At 57.7% G+C, this 17,632-nt stretch overlaps 1 protein-coding gene across 1 annotated transcript in view; it reads right to left on the reverse strand.

Annotated features, from left to right (window-relative positions):
* Window positions 1–3,251: 3,251 nt before the first annotated feature.
* TCERG1L (transcription elongation regulator 1 like) overlaps window positions 3,252–17,632 on the reverse strand; it is a 182,939-nt gene continuing 168,558 nt past the window's right edge. The window contains exons 10-12 of the mRNA XM_055300294.1: window positions 12,632–12,721; window positions 8,549–8,667; window positions 3,252–4,078 (exon numbers count right to left, since the gene is read on the reverse strand). Of these exons, the coding sequence (XP_055156269.1) occupies window positions 3,922–4,078; window positions 8,549–8,667; window positions 12,632–12,721 (366 nt within the window). The 3' untranslated portion in view covers window positions 3,252–3,921. The remainder of the gene's footprint in view (window positions 4,079–8,548; window positions 8,668–12,631; window positions 12,722–17,632) is intronic.

Genomic DNA, 17,632 nt, shown 5'->3' on the forward strand with positions numbered 1-17,632 from the left:
GCCTGCAGGAGCGGCGGGAGCCAGGGCGGAAGACGGGGAAAGCCGCGGCCGCAGGTGGGGCCACCCCCCAGGGCCACGCGGCGCCCAGAGGAAGTGAGTGTGGTCATTGCGGCCACCGGGCAGAGGACGGGGTGTCGGGGAGGGCGTCTGCCCCTGGACCCTGCAGAGCCCTCACAGTCATGGGTGAAGACAGACTCGTGGCCCCAGCGTGGCAGGCAATCTGAGCAGCACCCTCATTTTCATGGGGTGAGAGGCTAACAAATTCGGTCCCACGCCCGAAACCCCGTGACCACCACAGTCTCTGACCACGTGAAATAACAGGTACAAGGAAGGGCACGGAAACCCCGAGTAAACACATGGTGCTCCAGCCTCTGCTTCCGGAGGAGGTCACGGGACTCGGACGGTGATCACACCTTCCGCCGGGCGACCGGGGCCCTTCACCCCTCCCGGCACCGCAGACCCCGGCTTCTCCCCACAGGCCCTCGGTGCCGAGGGGCACTACGGGGGCCCGGGGAGCCCTCTGGGTTCTGGACCGTCTTCCTTATCCCAACGAGGTACTGGAGACGTGACTTCCCTTCAGTCACTGGGTCACTGTCCCAACAAGCACAGGCCATTGTTTCAGGGCCATGAGGCCTCCGAACGGCCAGGATCTCAGCTCCTAGGCCTGGGGTTGCAGGGATGAGGGTTACTGGGTATAAGAATGAGAGGGGCCATCCCTACCTCCCCTTTGTGGGGACCGGAGTCATGCGCCATGATTCCAGGGGGACAGCAACCTACGCCAGCGGCTGTTTGGAGGCCAGCAGGTGACCCCCTACAGGACACCGCCCACCCTCCCACGGCCTTGTCCCATGGATGGCACCGTGACTTCGGCACTTTATCAGCCAGCTGCCTCTGGTAGGGTTCACGGAGGGTTCACGGAGTGCCCGTGAATTTGGTGGCCATGAGCCTATTGTTGCAACGACTATCTCCTAAAACGAATTTCTTGGCCAAGAAGACACTACGTCATGGGAGGCTGGGGGTGCAGACGCCATTCTGTGAGACTGCGGTGAAGGGAAGGGAAGAGAAGGGGAGGGGAGGGGAGGGGAGGGGAGGGGAGGGAAGGGAAGGGAAGGGAAGGGAAGGGAAGGGAAGGGAAGAGAAGGGGAGGGAAGAGAAGGGGAGGGGAGGGGAGGGGAGTCTGCCTCGGAGACATCCATTTTTGTGAGGAGGAATCGCTCCCCGTTAGCAATGAGAGGATTTCACGGACTCAACCCTGGAGAGGGGTCTGTGTTGGACACTGAGCAAGAACCAGGAGGTGAGGGAGACGCAGGATGATGTACCCAGGGTTGCTCATCTTGTGACTCGGCTGTCGGAGCTTCGTACGAGGTGCTTGCTGCGTGTACACTCCCAGCCCAGCCCCGTGCCTCCCGCAGCCCCCCAACCTCTTCATCGCCCGTGTCCCTATCTTGCGCCTTCTAAACCCCCGACCAGCGGCCAGCCTGGCCCACGTGTCGGTGTAGATCCCTCTCCCAGGGAAGTGTACAGAACTGTCCCTCGGTACAGACTCAACACTCCCCACGAAGGACTTCCCTTCACCTGCTCTCAGGGCCCCCCCAACGCGGCGAGGGGCGGGGATGAGGCCAGCATGCAAGGACGTGCGACCGTGATTCTGGTCCTACGCCTTCCGCCTTCCCTCCCCAGCTGATGGAGGATGAGGAGCCCGGCGGGCCGCAGGGAGAGGCACCAGCCAGGGGAGCAGGCACCGAGGGAAGGGCCCACACCGGCCTTCAGGGATCGCTCAGGCCCAGTCTTATCGCCTTCATCCCCGTCGTCCGCTAAACGCTGCTGTGCATGTCCACGTTCATGCCGGGTGGGCCCGGTAACAGCTCACAGCTGGCAACGCAGGCTGCGATCTTCCTCATTCGTGGCCAGGCAGCCAGCCTCCGCCAGGGCAAGCGACAAGTCAGCTGGCTCTCGAGTGGACAGCACAGATGGCCGGAAGGGCGCTGCCTTTGTGCTAAATCCCAGAGTCCCCAGAAGCCCCTGCTCCGTGTCTTTGCTGGCACCCGGAGCGGAGCCCCCGCGGCCAGCACCCTCCCTCAGCCCGGCAGCTCTGCGGTGCTGCTGCGCATTGGGCATCCAGCGTGGCCGCCACGAGAGCCTTCCCCAGCGCTCCTGGGGCCTTGGCCGTGCCTTCTCCAGCAAGCTCCCCGTCTCTGCACTGGTGGGTAGGTGGGTGGGCGACCTCTGTAGGTGCCTCTCTGAGCCCCCAGGGTAACGGCTGCTCCGCTGCTACTCGCAGGTTCTCCCGAGGATCTGGGCTCCCTAATCTCATGACCCCAATGCCCCATTAAATCGAGTGATTCTTTCCACTAATTCTCTGACCAACTGACAAGGCGTCTGTTTGTACTTCCAGTCTGGACCCTCCAGGCATTGGCTGCCGGTGTAGGCCCTGGATGCTCAACCCCACGGGGTCCCACCTGGACCTGGGCGATGGCGTCTGAGCCCAGAACCAGCAGAGAAGCTAAGCTAGCCACACTGGTGCCCCGAAGAAGAGAGAACCCGGCCTTGCCCAATTACGCCCTAATACATGTGGCAGAAAGTGTCTTCCTCATTATATGGTCTCATTCATTTGGGGAATATAAAAAATAGTGAAAGGGAATAAAGGGGAAGGAGAGAAAAATGAGCGAAAATATCAGTGAGGGTGACAAACCATGAGCGACCCCTAACTCTGGGAAACGAACAAGGGGTAGTGGAAGGGGAAGTGGGCAGGGGGTTGGGGTGACTGGGTGACGGGCAACGAGGGGGGCACTTGGCAGGATGAGCACTGGGTGTCATGCTCTATGTTGGCAAATTGAACTCCAATAAAAAAAAATTAAAAATAAAAATAAAATGTTCACTGTAGGAAAAAAAAAAAGAAAGAAAGTGTCTTCCTGGAGCTGATGGAGGACGGGGCAGGTGAGGAGGTGGTGTCTGTGCACCAGGACGAGTGCAGGGCCTCTGAAAAGAGGCCCCGTACGCCACGCACTAAACATGCAACAATTGAGAGAACACGATTAAAAATTAGCTGGGTTTTCACCCCACATTGTTCCACCCAGGTTGAAAAGCCAGATTTTTATTTGTCCTTACTCAGCCTTTATGCTGAGTATTCATACCAACATCTGCATGAATCTTTCAAAACAGAGCGTCTTCGTTGAAATACAGCTATGCCGCCAAAGATCGCGTCGGAAGTCTTACCCACAAAACCACACTGGTTTAAAATATTTATTAATTTAAAAAAAATTTAAAATTCTTTTTATACAAAGATGATGAGAAAAATCTCATGCAAACTCTGGGCATACAATAAAAATAACGCAAATATTAATATGATGATTTTGTACAAAATAATTCCATTTTAAGAGGGACCTCCGACAGTGCAGCTGCCCTCTCCGGGCCCGACGCCCCTCGGGGACCAGGCGATCCCCTCAGACTCCTGCAGGGGGTCCAGGGTCCACGTGTGGAGATGCTCACAGTTGTCACTATGATTGATGATGAATGTCCTATTGCTACTACTCAGAACACGGGACCGAGACCTAGCACACTCGCGTAAGGAGCTCAGAATCGGAACGCACGAAGGTTTTCAGAAAAGTTTCAGATAATTGGCTCAACTCATGAAAACGCCTGGAGATGGTTATAGATGTTTCTGCCTAGTTACAAACCTGCAGTGGATTTATAATTTGTATATATTACAAGTAATTTGCATAATTAAAACAATTAAGGGAGCGACCTACCATGGCAATTAGAAATGCATCAAACTCGGAACGTCGTACAAAAGAGAGCTTCAATATGAAACAGTAATCCTCTGAGACCTGCACGCAGCCCCCGCTCGCGGCCACGCGGACGCCCGCACCCCTCGCCGCGCCCCCTCCACTCTGCACCTGTCTTATTGCCCTTCTTACACACTCATCTCATTTTCCGTAGCCTGAGTCTGTTTTCCTTGTCCCGTTTCTTAAGGATAAGTATGAATTGGTTGAAAAAGTGCTCCTGGTCCTTCTTTTTTTGAACGAGTCGAAACCTCTGATCCCGGCCGTACTTCTCCGCAAACTCCTTAAACGTGGTCCTGAAAGACAAGAGCTTTTCTGAGCCCCCTCTGCCCTGGGAGTGGGTCGTAGGCTTCCTGAATGCCGCGGGCTCGCATCCCCGCAGGGCGTGGACGGGCCTTCTCTCAGGCCCAGCTGCTGTCCAGCCTCAGGGAGAGGAGGAGAGGGCACAGGGTAGGTCAGAAACGGGAGCCCGACAGGCCAGGGGAACAGGGCAGGACCTGGAGCAAGTCGGGGGACAGGGCAGGACACGGGGCAGGTGATGGACAAAGGGCTGTCACGGTGGCCTCCCAGCCTGCCGCACGTGCCCCCATGCTGGTGTCTCCGCAGGGCCTGTTGGGGTCCTGACCTCATTGCACCCCCTTATTGCTACATGGCAGGGTCTCTGGGAGTGAGCAGGGCCCGCCTCCTCGGCCCCCATCACCCCGAGGTGGCCCCCGCCCCCTGCACGGCAGGCCCTCCCTTGCTGCATGGCCCCGAAGCCTACTCCTTCCTGGGCATGGCTGTGACCTGTTTGGGGCAACTCGCCCTTGGCCGGGGCGCTTCACAGCCTTCGTCACGGCCACGGCCACGGTAAGGCCCCATGGTGCCCCCTCCTCGGCCACCCCCACCCCCCGAGGCTGGAAGCACCCGCTTGGTTTCACAGAAGGTCCTGAGTGTGGGGCCCAGGGGCCGCGTGTAGAAGACCCGGGGCTGCGGGGCCAGGGAGTCCCACAGAGTGGGGGGGGGGGCAGCTCACAGGGCAAGAAGGGAACGTTCCTCGCAGGGACGAAGGGCACCTTGGCTAGCACGGGGTCCCCAAGCTGCCCTGCTCCAGGCCCGGGCTGCCCGCATCAGGGGGCCAGGGCTCAGTCCAGGGCATTTCCCTACCCCCCAGCTCTCTTTGCAGAGAACTTCACCTCCCGTCGTGGACGGGAAATTCTTGTAATTCTGTGATATGATCTCCCCGCTGTTCTACACGGGACAAGAGCATGGACGACAGGCTCATCCCGTCGCCGCCAGCCTCCCTCCTCCTCGTCAGCCACTCCCTCCCTGTCAGGCTCCGGGCTCCTCCCCACTCACAGGCTCCTCAGGGGGAAAGTGCTCCTCTCCGGTGCTCTCTCCCCTCTTCCTGCTGCCCTCCTTGCTGCCGACTGAAGGCCTGTGACCCCCAGAACCACAGGTTGGCCTCTCCTCACCCCCAGGCTCCGGGTGGGGAGGTGGGGCCTTTGGGATGCGGGTGGAGCTCCCACACGGGGTTAGTGCCCTTGTCAAGGGACCTGAGATGCCTCCCTGCCCTGTCCCATGTGGGGACACAGAGGGGAAGGTGACCGCCTGGGAGTCTGGGTGGGCCTCACCAGACCCCTCGCCACCAGGGCCCTGACCTTGGGCTTCCAGCCTCCGGAACTGCGAGAACTAATTATGTGTTGCCGAAGGCCCCTCGTTTGCAGTACTTTAAGCAGCTCAGATGAGCTAAGGCCCTGCTTCCTCCCTCCCTCCCTCCCTCCCTCCCCGCCTTCCTTCCATCCTTCCTTCCAAGATGAGGACCACAGGGGCTTGTTACTTTCCTCACTGTGTGGATAGCAGCCTAAGCATTTTCCAGTTAGGCGCTGGGCACAGGTCCTGCCTACACAGTCCTACTCTGGGCACTTCCGAAAAGAAGTGTCCCTGAAAAGAAAGAGAGAGTGACAAACCTGTGGCCCCACAGCCATGCACGAGGGGACAGCCTGGCTTTTGCTGGCCCTGGTGAACTGTGCAGCGGGCCCGGGGAGCCCCGAGTCAGGGGCACGGCAGGCCCATCCTTCCTCTGGCACTGGGGACAAAGCCCACCTGTAGGTGAAGGAGGCAGCCACGTGGCCTGCCAGAGGAGCCCAGGGTGCACATCCTGCAGCCTGACTGGCAGCCCACAGGGAGGTCCCCTGAGGCCCCTCGCCCCAACCCAAGGCTCCGAGAGCGGGGCTGGGCGGGGTGCTGGCTCTGACTGTCCCTGTAGCTGTGGTGACAGGGTCTGAGCCCACTGTAATGCCAGAGGTGCCACGCCCTGGGAGGCTGCTTCTAGGGATGCTCAGATGGCCTGCGTTTAGCTCTCCTGGCCGTCCAGTGTGCAGAGACTGGGACTGCACGCATTCTACTAGGATGCCTAAGGACCAGTGGGAGGAAAAGTTCAAGAAGTTGGTAAAAGTCTTGAAACTATTGCAGAATAAGCTATTTTGACGTAAAAAATAGTTTAATAATCATAAAAGTACATATGCACAATAGTCACTGATTTTCCTTGTGTGTGATCTTTCTCCTAATCGCTCAGTGCATTTTGAGTATTTTCTCCTTTGTCTTCATAACAGGAGGGGAAGTGTGTTGGCTTATTGTCAACATTTCACCAATGGACAGACCGGGAACATTACCTAAGTGTTCTTGATGATGATGTTGGTGACAGTGATGATGACGGCGATGGTAGTGATGGTGGTGATGATGGTGGTGATGGTGATGATGGTGGTGGTGATGGTGGTGATGGTGGTGATGATGGTGGTGATGGTGGTGTTGGTGATGATGGTGGTGATGGTAGTGATGGTGGTGGTGGTGATGATGGTGGTGATGGTGGTGATGGTGGTGATGGTGATGATAGTGGTGATGATGGTGATGATGGTGGTGATGGTGGTGATGGTGGTGATGGTAGTGATGGTGGTGATGGTGGTGATGGTGGTGTTGATGGTGATGATGGTGGTGATGATGGTGATGATAGTGGTGGTGGTGATGATGGTGATGGTGGTGATGGTAGTGATGGTGGTGATGGTGGTGATGATGGTGATGGTGGTGATGATGGTGGTAATGATGGTGATGATAGTGGTAGTGATGGTGGTGATGGTGGTGATGGTGGTGATGGTGGTGATGATGGTGATGGTGGTGATGATGGTGGTAATGATGGGGATGATAGTGGTAGTGATGGTGGTGATGGTGGTGATGGTGGTGATGGTGATGGTGGTAATGATGGTGATAGTGGTGGTGATGGTGGTGATAGTGATGGTGATGATGGTGATGGTGGTGGTGGGCATCTTTTACCAAACTCCTTCCACCTGACAGGCGCCATGTTTGTTTCCCTGCCTGTACCCCCCAAGGAGTCTGCTGCAGGTCCTGCCTACAGATGAAGCCAAAAGCTCAGAAAGGCTCAGTGCCTGCCCCCACTGCAGGGCTGGGGAGGGGCAGGTCGGGCTGCGCCCTGAGGAAGATGCTCCCCATCAACTTCTCTCTCCTAGGGTCGCCATGTGGAGGACACAGAGAAGCCAGTGTTCTCATCTCTAACGGTAGAAAATCACAATCTACAAATGTGTGGGTGCACGCTTGCTTTTCTAGATTAGCATTTTGTGGTGGGGATAATTCATGCTACATTTCCTCCTGTTCAGAAAATATCTGCCCTTTAAATACTTGCAGTTTTATAAGGACCGTGTTACCGACACCCAGTTACCGACCAGGAGAACTAAACAATTATCGACCAAAATATGGGAGCCTAGGTCTTCATAGAAAGCGAACATCAACTAAGATCTATTTTAAAAATAAAGTTGGGTTGCCTGGGTGGCTCAGTCGGGAAAGCGTCTGCCTTCAGCTCAGGTCATGATCTAATAAAGGTCCCCGCTTAGCAGGAAGCCTGCTTCTCCCTCTGCCTGCCGCTCCCCCGCTTGTGCTCTCTCTCTTTCTCTCTCTCAAATAAATAAATAAAATCCTAAAAATAATGTCATATTTATGCATTACTATTAAAATGGTATTTTAATACTAATGCATAAACGTCCATTTAGACATAATATCCCAACCCTAAATAAAACTAAACCGAAATCATTTTTTGGCTTATAAAAGTTATAGTTCTATAATTCTAAAAGTAGTACATGTTCATTACTTTTTAAATATCAGTCAGTGAAAGCCAATTTTAAGAAGAGTTAAATCCATGTGTCTTTCTAATCTCTAACGTCTACTTTCCTATCAGTTTATTGTATTTCATGGGAGCGATGCCAGGTTATTCTAGGTGAGTTTTGGCAGCAGGATCCCTTGGCCCATTGGTCCCGGGGTGGGTACCTTCTCTTTGCCCCCGGCCGGCTTGGGGGGGAAGGCGTCTGGAACCTAGCGGAGGAGGGGGGGAGGGTATTTTACTGCTGCTGTTTGTGTTCTGTATGTTTAGTCTCTGATCCCTAGTTCAGAAGTTAGACCTCCTCTCTGCGCACTGACCTACTGATTAGGTATTTAGATCGTGGACTCAGGGCTGCCTCGCTGGAAAACCAGGCGGCAGAAGGAGGGACTGTGACCCATGGGAGAAGCTAAGAGCCCAGGGTGGAGCCAGAGGCTCCCTCACTCCCAGCCCCCAGCACAGAGGAGGCAGCTTCCTCCTCCAGCAGGTCCTCATGCTCTCGCATGGGGCATCTAGGGGACGTCAGGCGATGAGGTTGACCTGAGACAACCTGTAAAAAGCCCTCTCACAGTCACGGGCCTGTTTCCAGCCTGGAGAGAGCCTGGCATTTCTGTCTCCGTACCTGGGTGACACTTTAGATTCCTCCAGAAGTTTTTTGAATTCTTCTTTGGCTAGCAGCAGTTTGCTTTTCTTTTCCTTGTATTCCTCTTTTATCCTTGTCTTGACAAACTGTTCAAATATCTTAAGACACACACACACACACACAAGTATTACAAGGTTGCACATCAGAAATGAAATCTTGGGTTTCAAACACAACACAAAAGAACCGCGAGAGAGTCTGTGGTCAAGCCTCTCTCCTCCCCATGGCGGGCTTGCAGCCGCAGCCCTCCCTCGGAGGCACGCTCACCGTCGTGAGCCAGGCGCCTGCATAACGAAGTCCGGGTCCTCACGGTCCCCCCCAGGGCCTGTGGGAGCCCGTGACGGTCCAGGCACCACGCCCCGCTGCCCCCGTGGTTCTGGTTTTGGGGCACCGTGAGCACCTCCTACCGTCATGCACTGTCTGGCCGACGGCCACGTCGCTGTCGGTAGTCCCAGCGACACGTGAGATCATCTCATCTGTTCTAGTCTGTTCCTATAGTGACACAATTGGCATCGGAGTCTCCAAAACTGATTTTACCTCCGTGAAAAGAAGGTCGACCCGGCATCTCTGTTTCCCCACCCTCTAGTCCCCACTTGTGAGGATGGGGGTCTGGTCACCAGGGGGCTCATGTGGACACGGCGAGCATCCCCTGGGGACATCACGGAGCCTCCAGGTGAGCACACCCACAGGGAGACGTGACCCTCAGACACTGCACTAACCCCAGTCTGACAGGATGTGGATCTGGAAAGCTAACCCAACAGGAAAACCCCATTCCCTGGCCTAAAGGGTTCGGCAGGCAGGTGCGTCACGCCCCCAGGGCTGCATCTCTTGCACACTGGCAGCCAACATAGTCACACGACGCCACGGAGACTCTGGAGCTCCACGAAGTGATCCTTCCCCGACGGCATGGAGGCGGCTCATTGTTCCAGTATCAGAAAGTTGTCATTTCCTGCTTCTCCCTCTGCCTATGTCTCTGCCTCTCTCTCTTTCTCTCTCTGTGACTATCATAAATAAATAAAAATTAAAAAAAAAAGAAAGTTGTCATTTATACACCAGAGCCTGAAGGAGGTGGAGACAGCTGTTCCATTCCTAATGTCATCGGAGCCTCAAGAGCGTTAAGAAGGAAAACATCAGCGATGATTCGAACGTGTGCGCAAGCATAAATAAAAAGATCAATAAACACCGCACACGTGACCCTGGAAGGCCAAGAAACAGCGCTTCTGTACCAGCCGGATCGGCGGCCGCGGCAGGCACGAGAGTCTGACCTCAGGGCTCTGGGCGTCCCCCGCGGCCCGGCCCGGAGCCACTGCAGGAGGACGCTCGGCTCCAGGAGCCTCACAGGGCTGCAGATTCCGAAGCATCCAGGAGCAGGACCTAAGCTGAGGGAGCGTCCGTATATAGTGAAGCGAGGACGGGCTCGGCTCATTTCACCTCCGAGGCACGTGGTGTGCAAGCTCTCCAGTTGTCTTATGATTTAAACTCGTAAAAAAAAAAAAAAGGTGCGTGAAGGGTTATTATCCAAATAAGAGCATGTGGTTCCATCATTAGTCAGAGCTTTGCTCTATTAATTTTAAATCTGGACGGAAGAAACCCTGCCCGGCGGAGGGGCTGGAGGCTGCGGGGAGCCCCGCTCCTCTGATGCCTGCACCGCTCGCCCATCCGACCCCAGTCCTCTCGCCTTGGCTCTCGCGCCCGGTTAGGCTGCTGAACTTTCACGTAGCGGGGTTTTCCTTCCCTCTTTGGCAAATCACCCTGGTTCCGTCCAACGCGGGACATGACTTTTTAAAAGAGATACCGTTGGCTGTTACCGCCTCGTGGCGTGATCTGCCCTAGTAAAGGGAAAACTCTGTTGCCGTGGAAACGGGTCTGATGAGCGTTGCCCGACCCCTTCCCTCTTTTTGGGCTCCTCACTTCTCCATGCAGACCCCGGGGGGAGGCGTGGGGGCCGTTTGCCCAGCAGGAGCTTTAGCCTCCTCCTGGAAATGCCACGTGATGGCAGGTCCGGTGCAGCTTCCCAGCCTGATGCTTGCCATCAATGCACCTGTAAGCAGGGCTGGGGCTCCGGATGGTCCGAATATTGTTCCCTTCACCCGCGTGCACAGCCCCAGCCCCGGTGCCCAGAGGAGCTGCAACCTTCCCTGGGGTCGCAGGCGGTTCCTCTTGCAAACACGGGCACTTGATCGGAGGGCTCCCTGACGCGGCGCGCGTGGGCTGCTGGGGAGGCTGGCGTCCCGCTCTCCCCCATCGGGCCTGTGGGGAAGCAGGCTGCAATCTGGCGCCACCGGCGCGAGGTGTCCGAGGGGTGGCTCCCCAAGGGTGTTTGAAGGAGTTCCCCCAAATAGTGCACTCGGGGCGTGAGCTGACCTTCCAGTGTGGTCTGTGTGCAGGGCCAGGTCCAGGCGTGGGCTGGAGGCCCAGCCCCGTCCGTCCGGCACCTGCTGCTCTGGCCACGGCTGGACCCACAGCCCCTCAGAGCTCCCGAGCCTGAATCCTGAGCAGGAGGACGCCCCCGGATCGGGAGAAACCAGTTCATCTCAACAGCAACCTGGGCCCGTGCATTCCACTTGCTCAGAGACGGGCCTTTTCTTTAAGGGTGAGGGGGGCCTTGCCTCCTCTGCTTCCTTCAAAGGGGCCAATGGCCTCTAACAGCACCCATGAACCGGAGGGGACGGCGCTGACCACCTGAGTCGGTGAAAGCACGGTCCACAGACGCGCGACGGACGGTCAGCAGACGTGAGCCACACGCGACCTTTACCGCGGCAGAAAAACGAGCAAGCTCCTCACGTGTTTTCAGAGCTGAGTCGTCGGACCGGTCGGTCTCCCACACGCAGCACCACGGTGACATGAGACCCGCGATGAACGTCTGCAGTTTCCTTCAGATTCTATGTCCTAGTCTAACCTCACCTGACTCTGTTGTGACATTTTTCCCCCCTTTGGAGCCATTTCACACATTTTCCAATGTTTCTTTCTGACAAATACAACTCAGCTGGAATGCAACAAAAGGATCATTAATTCTACATTCTTGAAAGATGCAAGGTCTGCATCCTAAGGTGGCCAATCCAGGACCATCCCAACCGCCAGCCTGCGCCGGCCGGGGCGGGCACTCTGCATCGGCGGGGCCATGGGGGGGTCCGCAGGCCTGAGGCCCTGACTAGTTCGCGCTTCGCTGACCGTCCCGGTGTGCTCTGGAAGGAATTTCAAGCCAGGACGGAATGGGAAGTAACTAGCCCCTCTGTCCTCCTGGCTCCAGGCTTTCCCAGTCTCTGCTGTGCGACACCTCGCAGGCCATGGTGACCGAGCCCATCGCTGAAGTGGCTCTGGGGCCTTGTGATCTCCGTGGTTGCTCTCGATGGCCACGTGCATCGTGTCACCCTCAAAAGGCAGCGGGAGGCAGAGACAGGAATGGAACGGGACCCAGAGACGTGGACGTCGGGCCCTTCGGGCTGTGCCCCAGGGACCACCCACGTCCCTGCTGGGCTGCACAAGCTTGTACATCACGGCTTCAGCTCCTCCCTTGGCAGTCGGCACGGCCTGGCCGTCTGTCTGTCTGCAGAATCTGGGAAGAGTATGGGCTTCACGACCTACTTTGTCAACAAGCCAGGGTGGACCCATCAGGTTAACCGGTCCTCCAGGCCAGCTGCCTCCCCACCCATTCCTGCCCTTTCTGGGGACCTGTTTCTAGAACCTCCCTCCCTGACGTGTGCTCCTACCGTTCCCCGGACCCTGTTCACATTCATTGCTATTAGGTAAGACCTTACGTCTTCCTCACACCCACCCCCCTGCGGCGTGCTCAGTGTTCCCGGCGTGTGCATTTCCATCTCTGAATGGGGCTATCAGTCCTAGGGGGTCACCAGCAGCTGGGTTGCTAAGAACAGGTAGGGGGTAACCTTCCTTTGCACCTGTCACCGCTGCCGCAGGCAAGCTCACAAGCGAGGGAGCGCGCCGGCTGCAAACCCGCCCGTCCGACAAGTCGGACACGACAGGCAGCTGCGCGCCGGCACGCGGCTCACATCACGCTAGCGCCGCGTGTCCAGAGCCCGCCACCACGCCCCGCCACCGCGTTACCTGTTTCCGCTCCTCAGAGTTTAGCAGGAGGTAGCGTGGATCAAACACGATTTTATGTAATTCTTTCTCCCAGGTAGAAAACGCGGACACCTGAAGGAAGATATTCAACAGAGTTGCTTTTAGCCTCTACCGCTGAGCCTGACATCGTGCTCAAATGATCAACCGCGGAAAACAGCATCAAGGGGCCGTGGGCTCGGCGACCCGGCTTGTGTGAAAGCCTTACACGCCTCAAACTCTCTGGGAAATCAATACTTAGAGCATTGGAAAATTTAATTTCTGCACTCACGACACTACTTCTTCTGGATTTCTTCCAGGGCCACGCGTCACACCTGCGGAGCCGGGGCATTCCGGAATGCCACGTCTCGGAAGCAGGGACGTTTGCAAGAATTTTCATAACGCCGCGGCCCGTGACCGGGGGCAGCTTCTTGCACACAGTCTGAGTTCAGCATAATTGTAGGTGATTTTTTTTTTATTTGAAGGTGATTTTTTTTTTCAATTTTTATTTATTTATGATAGTCACAGAGAGAGAGAGAGAGAGAGAGAGGCAGAGACACAGGCAGAGTGAGAAGCAGGCTCCATGCACCGGGAGCCCGATGTGGGATTCGATCCCGGGTCTCCAGGATCACGCCCCGGGCCAAAGGCAGGCGCCAAACGGCTGCGCCACCCAGGGATCCCTTTGTAGGTGATTTTTAATCAATATTTAAACCTTCTTAGGTGGGTCTTTTTTTTTTTTTTTAAGACCAACTATTTTTACTTTACAGGAGTTTTAGATCTACGGACAAGTCACGAGACTATTACGAGCTGACCACGTGTCCTGCCCAGTTTCCTGCACCGTGAACACCTTACCTTGGAATGGACGCTAGATTCATCTACGCTACTGTTAACCAAAGTCCACACTTAAGACTTCCTTCAGTGTTTCCTCCCCCCGGGGTCCCACCCGGGCCACCGCATGACAGCCAGGGCCCCGTGTCTGCAGGTCCCTCTGGGCTGGGGCAGTTTCTCAGACTTTCCCTGTCGTGTTGACCGTACGGTGCTGGTCAAGTTCGTAAGATGCCCCTTGTGCTGGACTCAGCTTAGCTTGGCTCATGATTAGACTGGGGTTCCGGGTTCTGGGGGAAGAACCCAGAGCCAGGTACCACCGTCATCATGTCGCCTCCAGGTACTTACGGTCACCATGACTACGGCTGTCGGTGCGGGTCCAGCAACCTGGCTGAGGACGCACTGACCAGCTCTGTCCTCCTCAAATTCACCCTCTGTCCCCACTGCCGGCCGTGCTCCTGGGGGGACATCGCTTTGTGCAGCCCACTCTCGGGGCTGTGCTCCACCTCCCGAGGGGGACGTGCCCAAATCAGGTTATCTGGGATTCCGAGCCACATGGCCACCCGTTTCCCCAGGGTTACTTATTTATTCCATCAGGTACTCATATCACTACAGACTCATGGATATTTTTGCTCCAATACTTCCAGCGTCGGCCACTGAGCTTTTCTGCCTGGCACCTGTGTGCCTTGGGCAACCCCGTCGTCTCTGGGCGGGTCGGGGCCGGGGGGGCTCCCTGATTTCCTGGAACCCCAAGTGCTCCGGCCTCACGTGTGTATCTCCTGCCTCAGCCCTAGAACCAGACTCCAAGAATCCCCGGGGTTTTTGTTGTTGTTGAGAACGAATCAGAAACCGTGATCTGGTGCTGAGTGCGGGACGCGCAGCTTCTAGCCGCCCACCCCCGCCCCTGCTGACAGAGCAAGGAAATGTCTAAGTCATTTACAGAATAATTTATTCACTTAAAAACATTGACCAAGTATTGACTCTGCCGTAGGCTCCAGGCTGCGTGAGAGGAGTCGTGGGGGAGTCAAGGCCCCTGACACCAGAGCCCAGGATCTGGGCTGAGGCAGAGAAGGAAGCCTGCGGTCGGCCGGGAGGCCTTTGTTCCCGAGTGGAGACGTGCCCGGGCGCCGGGGGCCACAGGGAAGGGGCCCCTCCACCAGCCCAGGGATGCATTTCCGGGGCAGCCCCCTCCTGGAGTGTGCACACTCATCAGGCCTCTGAAGGGCTGGGGGCACGTCCAGGACGGGCTATCTGGGGTGCAGAGGTCAGGTCCATGAGCTGGGCGTGAAGGAGCTGCCAGGGGGTGAGTGCGGCCGGGGCTGGAGGAGTGTCCTGGGCACACAGAGGAAGCTGCGCCTTATCTCAGGAGCCACGGTCCTGTGTGACGTGCACTTCAGGAAGGCTCCTCGGGGGCCTGGGTGGGAACGAGCCCCTGGGCCCGGAGGAGAGCAGATGCCAACCCGCAGCTTACAGCCCCTCACCTCTTGCTTTTGGGCACGTGCAAGGATTCCCGGTAGATTCTATTTTAATAAACATCTGCGTTACTTAGCACAGCACAACCTGCCGATTCTTTAAAATTGACACTTTCTCTCTTTACTAATAAAAATAGGGACGCCTAGGGGGCTCAACGGTGGAGCCCCTGCCTTAGGCCCAGGGCGTGACCCCGGGGTCCCAGGATCGAGTCCCACATCGGGATCCCTGCAGGGAGCCTGCTTTTCCCCCTGCCTGTGTCTCTGCCTCTGTCTCTGTGTCTCTCATAGATGAATAAATAAAATCTTTAAAAATAAATAGATAAATAAATAAATAAATAAATAAATAAATAAATAAATAACAGAAAGTGCGCCTTTTTAAAAAAATATTCACGAGCTCTATTCCTGGGCAGGATGACCCGGGCTCCATCCAGAGATGTTCCTCCGAGGGCCGAGGATGCGGTAAGATGGGGACATGCCCCAGGGACCAGGGGCAGGGTGCCCGGGGCCGCGGCCAGGCAGTCCGATCCCATCGTCCTCTGGCTCCTGCCCACAGCTACTTTAAGGCAGTTACGGAGGGAAACTGTGGGCAGCCTCAACTCAGCCCAAACAAAGGGGCTCCTGTCCCCCGGGGTGGGGACCGGTGGGCACCCCAGTCTCCATCCACTAGGGAAGACCGAGCCCGGCTTAGAATCGCTGGTGTCACCTAACTAACTGCAGTGTTTTGAGGCTTTCTGTAGTTCTAGACATGCAATAAAATCATTTTAAAAAAATTAATGACATATGGTTGCCTCTGAAGGAATTTTCAATCTGTAAGGCGAGACAAGCCGCCTCTACAAGGATGGAGACAGAACAGGTATTGGCGTATTCCCGGAGAGCCACGCTAACAGGTGCCGTGGTTGAGAGAGGGACAGGCAGGCGTGGGACCTGGGGCCGGGGGTCAGAGCGGAGGGAAGGAGGGAACAGGCCCCTTCCCTGCCTGCGGGGGGCACGGCCTTGTCCCTGAGACGCGCCCGCTCCCGGAGGACTCCCGGTAACCGCAGTTAGATGGAGCATGAGTATTGCTTGGGATAAAAGCCTGACGTCGCTGGGCCTGGGCTCCCACGTCCCCAAGGTGGTGTCTGGGTGAGTTCATCCCACGGGGCGGGGATGAGGCCTGCCCCCTCGTGCTGGGTGTGGGCAGGGGCCATCCTGAGCCCCAGGGCCACCAGGCCACCGTGGCTCCTTCTCCAGAGTCTGCAGGTGAGACCGGGTCTGTGTCACGTCCTGTAACATCCTTGTGGAGCGACCCCGGCCTATTCACGGGCCTCCATTCTCCAGGGAGGGGATTATGCAGGGGGTGCATCCTGGGGGGACCCGAGGATCCCGCCCCCCCGGCACGAGCGTGCGCGGCTACCCCTCACATCTAAGCCCAGGCTTCTTTGGCTCTGGCACTTGCACACGACTGGGCGCTTGAGCAGGAAGCCGTCAGCCACCCTGCAGCCCTGTGTGTGGCCTGGCCGCGCCCTGAGCCCGTTCTGACTCCCTGCCTTCCCCGTGTCAGCTCCTGCCGTCATCCCGGCCACGTCGTGGGAGCCAGCCTCGGCCTCCAGGAGACTGCGCGCTGTCCGGCCCTCGCTGGGGCGCCCTCCTCGGCCCTCGGGCACATTCTTTATTTCCTGCACCCTGAGTGTCCCTGCCCGCCCGGCAGCAGCGTCGTGGCCATGCACACTCGATGGGGGGGGGGTCCGAATGTGGTGCACAGGGCCCTGCCTTCCTGCCCCGTGCTGCCTCCTGCACCCCGCGCTCTTCGGGCACGCGCTCTCCCCTCGTCGTCTGTACGGCCTGAGTTTCCTGCCATCTACACAGCGGAGGACACGGAGACGGTGGTTTAGACACAGGCACGGAGAGGGAGCGGCAGTGTGGCCGCAGCCAGGGCGCAGCCCCAAACCCCAGCGGATGCCCCGTAGCCTGGAGCTGTGGGCTGGCGTCGACCTGCGGGGAGTGGACGGAGGCGCCACGTGGCTGGCCGGCGCGGGGCCCTTCCCAGCGTGGATCGCGTCAGTCCCAGAGGATGACAGGCCGCGCAAGCCAGGCCCTCCCCTCCTCGCTGTCGTCAACGTGCTCTCTTTGAAAACAACTGTGTGTGGCACCCCCGACGTGCTCTGCCGGCGACGGCACCCGCTCACCGCAGCAGGTGGAGACGGTCGCCTGGTGCCCTGAGCATCACGACGGTCGCCGTCCTCCAGGGCCGTCTCCCCGGACCCCCGTGCCCACCTTCCCAAGCCCCCCATTCCCGAGCCCTCAGGCTGGCCAGCCGCCCACCAGGGCCCCGGGACCTCCCAGCCACCCTCCCGGCTTCCCCCTCCCGCCCCGTGCAGGGCCCTCCCTCCCCGAGCACCCGCCCAGCCACCAGCGTGCCCCGGGGTGTCCCGGGCACAGGCGAGGCCGCAGCTGCGTCAGGAGCCGCTGAGGGTGACCGTGGTCTTGGGCACCGGCCTCAGCCCCGCTTCACCAAAGCCTCTGTGAACACTGAGGAGAGGGCCCTGTGCGGGGGGCCGGCTGGGGCATGAGGTGGTCCGTCACCCGCAGCCCGTGGGGAGCCGGCACCCCCAGAGCAGGCCCACGGCAGGGCGCCCCGGCGGAAGGAGGCGGACGCGGCTTCATCCTCAGAGCCAAGGCCCCGTGGGGTGTGCAACAGTCACCGGGTCTCACGCCAGGCCGGGGCCCGACG

Source organism: Nyctereutes procyonoides, unplaced genomic scaffold (assembly GCF_905146905.1).
Source record: "Nyctereutes procyonoides isolate TBG_1078 unplaced genomic scaffold, NYPRO_anot_genome, whole genome shotgun sequence".
Taxonomy (NCBI): domain Eukaryota; kingdom Metazoa; phylum Chordata; class Mammalia; order Carnivora; family Canidae; genus Nyctereutes; species Nyctereutes procyonoides.